Source organism: Egretta garzetta, unplaced genomic scaffold (genome assembly GCF_000687185.1).
Source record: "Egretta garzetta isolate BGI_Z169 unplaced genomic scaffold, ASM68718v1 scaffold514, whole genome shotgun sequence".
In the NCBI taxonomy this organism is placed as follows: Eukaryota; Metazoa; Chordata; class Aves; order Pelecaniformes; family Ardeidae; genus Egretta; species Egretta garzetta.
In genome coordinates, this window is record NW_009259483.1 from 491,042 (window position 1) to 503,066 (window position 12,025).

A 12,025-nucleotide genomic window follows, 5' to 3' on the forward strand; every position below is an offset into this window, starting at 1 on the left:
CTGCTGAAGAACAACTCATCCATTAGATGGCCAAAAGAGGTTTATGTGTGCAACGTCAGTCTCACTTGCTGTGGATAGCTACAGAGGAAGCATTTGATCTTGCACAGATAAGGGTTATACTCAGCTGAGGTTCATCCCACTAGGGGAACAGATGGCGCATGGGAAGGTACAAAGCAGGGAAGTTTGGAAGACAAATCTTCTGCTTAAGATCTAGGAAGATTAGCTTTTGATTCTGGAAATACCTGCCCTGGAGGGCAAGTTCTTGCTGGCAGTGACAAGACTCTTCTTCCGTTGGATCCATGTAAACTTGTGCTGAAGAAGCATTTTGGGATTCCTCCACAATGAGGATACTTAAATAGAAAGGACGAGTGGGAAAACCATTGCAAGAAAAGACCTTGGAAAGGCATCCTTATTAAAGGAGAACAGGTTGGCCACCATGAGGCCATGGGTTACAAAGAAGTCAGCTACTGGTGATACTCCAATAAGTCCTCAAATCCCTCATGTTCCTCAAAGGAGGAGAGGAAATTCTGTGCAAGGGGTGTGAGTGAGAGCCAGGGACCAGCACTGCTGGCAGCAGGATGGACGCGCCATGCGTGATACAGCAGGGCTGTGGCCGAACGCACACTGACAGATGCTTACCATGGCCAGGAACTTCCCAAGGTCCTGCTCTTGAGCCTTCCTCAAGGCTCTGCAACTGCAGAAACCTCAACCAATACGTTTTTGCAGCCCACCTGGTCCACAGCCCTGGGTCCTGCCTGGCTAAATGCTGAGGCATGAGGAGTAAGCAGGGACTGTTTCTGCACCGTTCTGTTAAGTGTTTAACCCCAGCCCTAAGAAATTTATCCCATACCACAGCACAGAAGGACCACACTGGTTTTCCAGCCACAAGGATTCTTCTCAGTCATGAAGTATTAAAGGCCTCAGACCTGGTTGGTGCCATCAGTCCCTCCTACAGCCCAGCCTAAGGACATAACTTCTGGCTGAACACCAGCCGGGTCTGAGGGCTCTGAGGTAAATTTCAGCACAAGTTTATATTTATCTGGCTAGAGCTACAGGAACTCAACGTGGGGGGAAAAAGTGTGCTTCGCCAAGTAGTAGTATTAAAGCATTTGGAAAAAAAAGAAAATATCCCTCGAGTGATGGCATCTTACTGAACAGCGGGCATGGCAGCTTGGAATATTAAAGCAGCATATTTTTGCATTTAAAGCAACCATTACCAACACTTTTTACTGGGGATAAAATTTAGCATGTCATTATAATTGATTTAGGCAGTGATCAAAGCAAATTAATTAACTGTGATATTCCAGGGTCAAAAATTTATAGTGAACAATATAAAGGGATAAGGAAGAATAAGCATAAGCTGCAAGGAACACAAACTTCTACGTTATTGGTGTTTAATATATGTCTTACATTAATATATGTGCGATGTTAATATATATGCTTAATATATGTTTAATTCATTGTGTCTTATAAAAATATGAGTACGTCACAAATAGATGAGAGATGCTAGGAATGAGCCGAGACACTGTTTCCTAGTTTCCTCCCCCTGGGCAACTGCTGTCCCCAAAACCAACCATGCATCTTGCATTTGCCATAGTTGTACGTTACCAGCTACTGTCGTTTCTGCAATAAAATAGCTTGAGAGACAGATGAAGAAAATAGCTTAAAATTGAGTATGATAGATGAAAAATTTCCAGAGAGGGAGGATTTATCAATCTCTTTCTTCTGTGAAGGGGAGGAGAGATCTTTCTTGCTCTCAGCAGCAGAGCATGAGAAATGCACACTTCAGACAGCTACAGCAATATTGCAGAGAAAGCAGAAAACAAGGGAGGAAAGGCTGAATTGCCGCCGCATGTAGAAAGTCATAGAATCATTTAGGTTGGAAAAGACCTTTAAGATCATCAAGTCCAACTGTTAACTTAACCCTGCCACCCCACCACTAAACCCTGTCCCTAAGCACCTCATCTGCCCGTCTTTTAAATACCTCCAGGGATGGGGACTCGATCACTTCCCTGGGCAGCCCATTCCAGCGTGTGACAACCCTTTTGGTGAAAAAACTTTTCCTAATGTCCAACCTAAACCTGCCCTGCCACAACTTGAGGCCATTTCCCCTCGTCCTATCACCCATTACCTGGGAGAAGAGACCGACCTCATTACAACTTTCTACTACCTTTTAGGTAGTTGCAGAGGGTGGTAAGGTGTCCCCTCAGCCTTCTCTTCTCCAGGCTGAACAACCCCAGTTCCCTCAGCCGCTCCTCATTAGAGTTGTGCTCAGACTCTTCACCAGCTTTGTTGCCCTTCTCTGGACATGTTCCAGCAAAATGCTCACTCTGAAATGCTAAGGAGGAAACACTCTTGGTTTCGTGGGTCATCTGTAATCCCTGGTTGACACCAGCTTGTCAAGCCAAAGACCATACAGTCCATTCCAGCAGCTGACAGATGAACTCCCAGCCACTGCCCAGAGGGCGTGTGGAGGTCATGAGGGAGCAGCCAGCCCCATCTGCCGAAATCGGCGCAGCCCTGTTGCCTCGGTGTATGCAAGATAGTCTATGCAAGATACACTATGGATGGGGCTAAGGGCAGGGCGGTCACTGGGATTTTGTTTGCTGCCTTCTTTCAATGCTCTCCACAGAGCCCATCTATTCCCAGCACTGAATTTTTTGCAAACAGATCTATTTCTCATCATAAACAAACACATGAACCAACTCTAATTCTCTCTCATTTATCACCCTTGTTAGCCAGCTCTTTCCCAGGAGAGTGAATGTTTACAAAATACTCCAAGTTTCCCTCCTAACTCATTTTCATCATCCTTTTACCAGGCATATGCATACTAAGGTACCAAAACACTGAGAAGCTTGTTAAACATCCCTGGCAAAACTGGGATTTGTTCTACAACTCCCACCTTCCATCCTGCAGAGGCTGTAGGGAGAATCTTTATGATTGCACAGGACAGCCAAACCAAATGATGTGTGCTCTGGGTGCAAAACAGGGACCTTCCCTGCAAGCCCAGTTCTAAAACCCACAAAGCCTGACTCGGTCCTTTCTCCTCCCAGGGCAATTACTCTGACTTCTGCTTATTTTACGCCACTTGTTTCTTTTGGACTTGGACTCTGTGTGTTCTTGATGAAACATTTTTGTTTCCTTTTTCTATCTTGCCTCTGCAAAATACAGTCAGCATCCACGATCAGCGCTTCCTTGTCCTCACACTTTTGTCTGCCAGCCTCCCACCCCAAATGCCGCTGTGCCCTTGAGTCACCCAAGACTTGTTTTCAGGGATCCTGTCTGGGGCAGCTTCTGCATTGGTACGACACAGCTGCACGCAGCACCCTGCAAACCCCATCCCACCTCGTTTTCTTTGGGTTTATTTGGTGGGAGGTTGGGGTTGTGAGGTTTGGGTTTTTGGGTTGTTTGGTTTTTTGGTTGGGTTTTTTTTTTGCATTTTATTTTCTGCCAAGGAAGAGGAACAGGAGAAATGAGAAACAAAGGAAAGAGGAAGAACTAGTGCTCAAACTGTGCCTTCTGCTATTGCTCGTTTATAGGTTGTTTCTTCAGGGCTCAGTTCTGACTGCAGCAGAAACAAACTGACATTTCAGTATATTTTACCTATTTCCAAAAAGAAAGGCTAAAAGGAGGGCATCTTGCTCTCCAGGACCTAGCCCGCCTCTCAGTTGCTTGCTTTACAGCCCACAGCCTCAAAAGAAGGAAACGGGTCCCAGCCGCAAGGTCTACCTTTGGCTAGCTGCCTGCTCCTACCAGGCATGCAGAAGCACTCCCGCCCCAGAGTTTGGTTCTGCCTCACCTCTGGGGAAGCAGTTCACATTTTCACTGAAAGAGAGAGAGGAACGAGAGAAAACAGTGGGAGTATTTTTATTTTATGAAACCCCAAAGGGTTTCATAATTCCAGACAGAATTGGTTGGCTCCTACTTTGTCAAAGAGCAGGCTGGCCACAGTAATGTCCATGAGGGATGTGGCTTTGGCTTTTTGCAAAGTCAGTGAAAGACTTGATAGTGGGGACATGAACCAGCATGAGTGCTTGCGGCAATGAAGCTTATTTTGGTAAGATAAAATGACATTAGCATAAATACGTATATTTTTACTGATGTAAGATGACTCCCAGCAAAATCCTACTACTGGAGATTAAGCTAAAATCTGCTGCCACAAGGTCTCTAATAATCTGGTGCAGAAAAGTGATGGGGAGCAGAAGAGGGACTCTGAAGGGCACAAAGAAGAGCACAAGCTCCTTTCAGCACAGACCATTTAAGAGAGTGCCAGCAGCAGGGCTCTGCTGCTGAAGTTGAGCCATTATTCTGGCCCCAACAAAATCAGTTAAGGTATTGCCATTTAACTGAGCAGGCCAGCTGGCTTAAAACAATCTAGAGACAAGCTGAGAATAATCTCCTGCAAACCTGCTTGCTCCCAGGGCCAGAAGGGGAGCTTGGCAGGTAGTGCTTAAAACGCCTCACCCTATTTATTTCAGACCTTCTCACTCACTAGAAGAATGTCCCTGTATCACAGGACCTGGTGCAGAAAGTCCTCCACCATGTGAGCTGATAACATTTTTTTTGATTAAAAAAATACCCAGTCACCCTAAACCAGCTAGTTTGGATACCTGTACCCACTATCAGCGTTTTGGAGCGGTGCTGCAGTCAGTGTTAAGAGCATCTGCTGTTGATGTACCTCAAACCACAAGGCCTATTACAGCAGCTTTAGATGCTGCACGGTTTTCAGCTACCTATGGTAAGCCTACACTTCTGATGCACTGTAGTATTTTGCCTCCTGACTTGAAGGAGTCCCCAGTGTTGCTACCCCCATACTAAGAGTAGAGGAGAACCTCTCATTGGGCAAGAACCATTCAGTGGGAGAGCCTACGTGTGCGCATCTACCTGCGCTTCCAGCCCTGGCCCAGGCTCTGCTCTATGGACCACTGGTGGCAACCAGTGGCTCACAGGACCTCATGACGAGTGACATCCCACACCGCCGTGCTGGTGATCCAGGAGCTGCGAGTGGCCCTTCCACCCTTCCCCACCAACACCAGGGGTCTGCTCTTGAAACCACCCACCAGCAGGGCAGCCCACCTCACCCAAGCCCCCAGCAGAGCCCTGTGACGGAGCCGTCCTTGCCCAGGTGAGAAGCCCTCCTCCTCCAGCTCCTCACTGAGAGCGCTGCGCTCTGTCTGAACAGAGCAATATTTTTTATTCATAATTAGAGCCAAGTCTCCTAGAATAATCACAGAGTGCTAATGGCTCCAGGCAGGTTGGGAAAAAAATTAATTTGCGCTAATTTGTCAGAGACCAGGGAAGTATGTAATATAACACACGTATCATTTACTCGGCTTGCAGCATCTCCATTACGTAGATAGTTTGCAAGGCCTCTGAAGCAGGGGCTCGTCCTTCCTTGAGATACACGATCTCACTAGAGCAACATCGCAGAAACAGAACAAGATAAATATTGACTGAAAAAGCAGCTAGACGTTGATATCCACCACCTTAAGGGCAATTAAAACCTGAACATTATACTGCCTTATAAGGGCAAGTAACTCTATATTTATTTTACTCCCTTTGCCAGTACAAATATGATACTAATTCTGGGAAAATGGGCATCCAAAAGTCTAAATGAATAAACGAAGTACCTGAAAATCAATAGAGTTGAACAAAACAGTCATTAGTATTAAAGTCTTGCTCAAACACTTGGCAGGGGACTGAGCCAACATTTGCAGGCTCGTGTAACTGAAGTGATCAATCAAATTACAAACCAAAGAAGCAAATGTGAGGTAAACTGCATTATATGCATCTGTGTCTCTGACTGTATATTAATTTTTTTCACCCATAATTCATCTTTACTCAGTCTGACTTGTCACAGAGTTACCGTGGGCAATTTATCAACCACCTGAGCATGAACTCTAAGCACTGCTCTTCTGCTGTCTCCCCCAGCCTCCTCATGCTGTCTCAGGGCACCTGGTGAGCTAAAAAGGAGGGCACAGTCAGGGTAGAAAAATCATTTTGTTGGTCGAGTTCCCTTATTCCTGATGAGAAACAAATACAGTTTGACAGAAAGGGATTTAACTACCTCTTGGAAGGGAGAGGGTTTTCTTGAGCTATTCATTCATGAAAATGAAAAGTCCAAATTTTGTTTAAAAAATCAAAACCCAACCCCCCCATATTTGGTTGTTTTCCTTGCAGAAAGTGCAGTTGCTGGAGCTGTCACTGGAGGTGGAAGGAGTCAACAGTTTGGTCCCACACCTGCTCTGGGAGATGGGTAGAGCTAACCAAAGATTTGACAGCAACCCCATGAGTGCCATCCTGTCCCCCCTAGTCAATAGGCCAAGCATTTCACCACAGGTCTTCTTGTGGCTCCACAGGAGACACTTCAGTTTAACCAGCCCCCCTCTCCAGACTCGGTAGCCCAGCTCACCATGCAGCCATGGAGAGTCCATCCCTCTATGTGCAGTTCATTGCCTGCATCCTCTTTCACTTCAAGAAGCACCTTGGACTGCTGCCACTGGCAGAAATCAGGGTGCAGGGTGGTTTCTACTTCTCTTTACTCTCCCGCATGAGCATGTAAGTCCATATGAAAATCTAACTCTTGGGCTGGCAGCGCAGTGCACGTGCAGCCACCATTGCTACAGCCCCTGCTGTCCTCCTGGGTGACCTGCTAACATGGGGGCTGGGGAAGCCTGCTAGCCTTTGCTGTACGCTCACCTTTACCTTCAGGACTTGCAATTTGGGGAAAAAAAAAAAAAAAAAAGCCCCACAGTCACTCACAGGGTATCTGCTGCTGTTACAAGTGCAGGGGGGGGAAAGACGTGCAATCACCAGGGCAGAAAGTGCTGGAGACTCACAAATATCTGTGGGGTGGGTAAAGACGTGGCAATTACTAAGGTAGAACTTGCAATAGGGTAGCTCTGATGTACCTTGGGGAAAGGTGGAAGGACCCATGAACTGTTTTACCAGTTCAGATGCAGGATTTCTGAAGGAACCTGTTTGGTGAAGTTTAGGCAACATCCTGGTTGAGTCAGGTTGGTGTGGACCCTCTCTGCTGCCTGCACTCGACTTCTTTCATCCCTGAATGGTTGCACACCCGTATATCTCTATGTTGGCATAGCATGGAACATAGTAGTCATATGGGACACACACCTGCTATAAAACAAATGTTACTGCCATTCTTGGAAGACAAGTGTTTCTCCAGGTCTTAATATCAGCAGAACTAAATCCGTCTTGGAGATGAACCACAGCTCACTGAAGCCCAGGAAAAGGCTCTGTCTGATTTCAATGGCTGTTGGATGAGGCCCTGTGTAAAACATCTTATGCAAACCTTGAGAAATCAAACATGTCTTTATCCATCCAGATGCAGGCAGGGGAAAAGATTTACAAAAAGAGATGCCTAAGTGAATCACTTGCTTTTCAACACTGTCAAATAACCACCATCACTCACAGGTTTTAGTGTGACGGGGGTTGCACGGTGACTGGAAAAAAACCCAAACCAAAACACAACCAAAAAAAATCCCAAACCAAACTGTATCTTTTTAGACACCTATGCAGATATGTATGTGTCCGAGTAGCAAAGGACTAGGACATGCCATCAAGTTACTGTGTAGTAGCAAACAACCGTACATCAAAAAAGAGGTGGTAACTAAATGTGTTCCACCCCGCGGCAAAAGATTATGCACATTAGCTTAAACCTCTTGCACTGCAGACTAATCCAAGCCAAATAGCCCTGTGTTTGCAGCGGGTAACGAGCACTCACACAGGCTGCCACAGCAGATCAGGCAACGTGGGGATAACTTGTCATGCCGTGGTAACGCGGTGGTATAGATGGACCCCAGCTGAGTATCTGGTTTGGGGTTATTGTACTGTTCAACAGTAAAGTCTGGAGAAAGGGAGATTTTATTTTCCCCCTCTTCTTCTCTCACCCAGACTGGTACAAGAGAATTTGCCCTGTAATCCCCACTCTCTGACGACCATGTTGCTGATGCTCAACACAGCTAAAGCATGCTATGTACCTTTCATTTGAACTGACATTCTCCAAAAGTGTCCACACTCAGAATGTTGAAATTTATCTCCCAGACAATGCACGTGCACTGGAAGCCTCCGTGCTGTTCAGTTCCAGCTTAAAAGACCTTTCACAATCTGTACCTTTGAAAAAAGTGGAAAACCACTCACCTTTGGAGGAGGGTAGAGATGGCAAAGTGGTTGTCCTGGATCCTGTCTACACAGCTTCAAGGAATGGCAGACCACATCAGCATTCATTTCCCTGTCTATGCTGAAGGAAATGGTGTGAAAACAGACTGTTACGCTCTTCTGGGTGCTTGAAAGTAGAAGCTATTTCCACGGGAAGCTAAATCTCCCCAATGCCAAACAATAACCTCAGCTCGCTTCGCTCTGGCCCGTAATCACTGCTCAGTACAGTGTTGGGTCCTAATGATTTTCTGCCACGGCATCCTACTCAGCATTTAAAACTGGATCCTGGGATGATGAAAAAGCACTCTGTTTATATGCAGCGCCTGAATCAAATACATTATGACTGCTCTGTTTTTTAATCAATCATAAGTCTGACAAAGATTTAAAGGTTAAAGTTAAAAGCATATGCAATTTGGCGCATATGAACGTTCAGTCATTAACTCAAGAAAATAACCAGAAATCCTTCAAAGATCCTTAACCTTTAATCACCAAGCAGAAGTGCTAGGATTGTTTCTTTCTTTTTGGGACACACCTCTGGGCTAATCAGGAATTAAATTAAAATGTTTGATTATAGTACTTCTTAGTCTTGTAAGCACTTTGCAGTCCCTTGGCTAGTTTTAAAAATACAAATAGATACCCTCGGGAGGAAGAAGGTCTAGCAAAAGCTCTGTTAATTAAACTAAGAACTTTCAAGCAATAAAATGACCTACATATTATGTTTTTAATCACTTACATTACTTAGTAGGCTTCCCCAAGAGTGTGTATCAAGGTCGGGGCTGAGAGCATGTAGGGGCTGACAATTAGAAAGCTTGATTAAAGGTAGAAGGGAAAGCAAAAGCCAAGAATTACAGCAGTGTGACTCTGTAGAGCCTGTCTTGCACACACGGGTTATTCAAATTCCTCCCTCAGCCAAACGAGCTGAATTTCAAAAGGTAATTACATCAGGTGGGCCTGACGAGCTGAGATTCAAATGGAGTATGAAAACGGTTACCAGTGGCAGCCTGTATTTATTCACTCAGGAATAGCTATGCCAAATGCCAAACCAGAATCTCTCTCAAGCATCTCTGCTTTAATAATAACAACGTGATTTTTAAGAATGAAAGCCCTGCACTTCAATCTGACAGCGCATCTATACATGTCAAGAACAAACTAAGCAAAGACCTGAGACAAGACAGCGATACTTACAGTTCAGCTATGTGTGGCCCGTAAAGTTCAGCAAGTACGTAACAGAAACCTTGCAGTTTTTCTAGAAAACATAATTTTTTTAACGTAATTGAGCACAGTGGAACTGGTTTTATAACAGTCAAAATACAGCAGGAGCTGGTTCATTAGAGTGAATGCTGATTTACCTCAGGGGAAGGTGTGTGAATCTATGACCTCAGTATAGCACCGGAGACTGGGAAAACCTGCATTTCTAACCTTGCCTAAAGCCCTTCTCCAGCTTTAGGCAAGCCACATGATACAGACTAAAAATGATAACTAGCATTTGTTAAATGTTCTGACTATGGCATCATGGAAAAGTCAAAAGGAATCACACATGCCGCAGCATCTTCTAAGCAGTTTAAACAGACAGCTTGGTAGGTTTGCAAGGAGAAAGAAAACAAACAGATAAATCAAAGTGCAGAAAGTGATGTAGGGCTTGATGCTACTGCTAGAGCTACCTCAGAGCTTCTGGGGGCTTGTGCGAGTTAAGAGAATACGTTTTGTGTACAGCAGGAGTTGCACAGGAGTAATTGCATTCGAACAAGTATTTGACGCTTTTTGTGTGGCTTCCTTGCACAGTCTGCAGCCATGTACCTTTTGAGGATGCAGGCTCAGGTGGCTTTCTTTAATCTGGGTGAAGCATGCCCTCCATGCCCTTCAGAAGAGAGCTCATCAGAGATTTCTTTCAGGTACTGTTGTAAAAAAGCAGTGGTCCCTGCACCCGAGCAAAGACACTTGCGGGAGAGATTGGGGGTTTGAATACAGGTAGGGCATGACGGTAGTACTGGTCTGATGGTTCCCACGAAGGAAAATTTACCATTTCTTGGCCTGAACAGATGAGAGCTTGTTAACCATGCACGTATCCTGAGAAGGAGGTGCCAGGCCTTGTTTTGGCAGGGGTGGTGGCATGAAAAGTCATGAAGAGGCAGGTTCATACAAGTGCAGCGATGACAAACTTGCAGCTCCTGAAATTCCTGAGAGATGTCGTTTTCTCCGGCACCTCCATTACCCAGACAGGTAACTATCTGTACTTGGGGAAGAAAACATGGACTATCCTCATTTTTCCCAAAGAAAAGCTTTAGAAACCTCCAAAGCAGCCGCTTCCCTCCAACTTTGGGCTGAATATTCAATTTTAACCAGCGTCAGGCTGGATATGCCCAGATCTGGGAGTCTGCTGCATACCAAGGTGGGTAGTTTTGCTCCGGGGAGGGCACAAAACCTCACAGCACCGACCCCATCAGCGAGCATGGCTGTGCTCTCTCTCCTGTGATTGCTCTCCTGCCAGGACCGCAGACACCCTGGCTGGCAACCTGTGCCCAGGAAACGAGGACTGGGACCAGAAAGGCATAGCTGGGAATGAAAAGATAATTTCCCCAACACCCTCCTACTCATACGGTGTTGAAGGCAGCTTCTGTAACTACGATAGCTGATTTTTCTTATCCCATGCCAGGTGTTTTATTTCAATCAAGTTGCTTGCTTCATTTCTTTGCCTCCTTTGCCACATAACTCCTCTCTATTGGCTCTTTAGAAGCAATCTGCAAGTTAAAAATTGGTCTCCTGGCTAAAATTAGATTTTATTCTTGTTCACCTAAAATGAAAGACATCACAGACATTGGTAACCTTCATTGTTGATTAAAAAGACCCTCCAGTGAGGCTTGCCTGCAGGACACCTGGCTCCCTATAGTAGCCCACAGGAGAAGGTGGCTGGCTTCCCCCACACCTCCCCGGTGCATGGCAGGTGATGGTCGTCTTCTGAGTTTCCCAAACCAGCTGGTTTCTATAACGTTTCTGGCCCTGGAGAAGTCAGCTGGCTGCTGCAACCCATACTGGTAGCTGCGAGGAGGGGAGGCTTTGGCTGGCCATCAGCATTAGGGAGCTGGTGTTAGGGCACTGATTCCTAGGCACTGATTTCCTTATGCATACAGAAAGCTTGACCAGTAATTACCCCATGGTGTAACAAATGATGGGTGGTAAAAAGAATAGCAATAACATAAAATTATCCTTGAGTGTATCTTGGAAGATATAGATGCCATTCAGCCTTTAGCTTCCAGCAAAGCAGACCCAAGCCACGGGCAGTGTTTACAGGACTTGCCCTCCAAGCCAGCCTGCATTCGTGCACTCACAAACCTCTGCCTCTGCTAACATGTAAGTGGAGGGGATATTGCAGAGAGAAAGCTCTGTTAGGCAGAAGCTGTGTAAGTCAGAAAGGAGGGGAAGAGAGAGAGAGAAAAAAAATGAATAATTTTCGGTGTTCAAGGGCAAGAGAAGAGCTTAAAGCAAAGTAAATGCTGGAAAATTTAGAGAAAACTTAGAGTATACTTGCTATTGCCCTGCTTCAGGTAAAAGAGATCCCCTAAACTGCCCTGTTCTTACATGATAAAAATCCGGAAGGTTGTCCTCTATAGCTTCATAGTCCTAGAAACACAAATTCTGGCTGAATCCCAGAGGATAAATGTTTGCAAGAAAGATGATATTAATCACGTCGCCATTTCCACTTGAGCTCTGTTGGTGTTTACACAGCAGTGGCCGGCACAGAAGCAGAGCATGACTCAGAGGCAGCGGCGGCGGCAGATGGTCTCAAAGCACGTTTCAGGTATCAGACACCTCTGTTTCATCAGGCAGGCAGCCAGTGTCCAGGTAAACA

The 12,025-nt window shown here is 45.6% G+C and overlaps 1 protein-coding gene across 2 annotated transcripts in view; it reads right to left on the reverse strand.

Moving 5' to 3' along the window:
* AOAH (acyloxyacyl hydrolase) overlaps positions 1–12,025 on the reverse strand; it is an 80,514-nt gene that overhangs the window by 51,484 nt on the left and 17,005 nt on the right. For both annotated transcript variants that reach the window (XM_009637202.2, XM_035892759.1), the window contains exons 4-5: positions 9,364–9,424; positions 8,161–8,260 (exon numbers count right to left, since the gene is read on the reverse strand). In XM_009637202.2, coding sequence (XP_009635497.1) covers positions 8,161–8,260; positions 9,364–9,424 — 161 coding nt within the window. The remainder of the gene's footprint in view (positions 1–8,160; positions 8,261–9,363; positions 9,425–12,025) is intronic.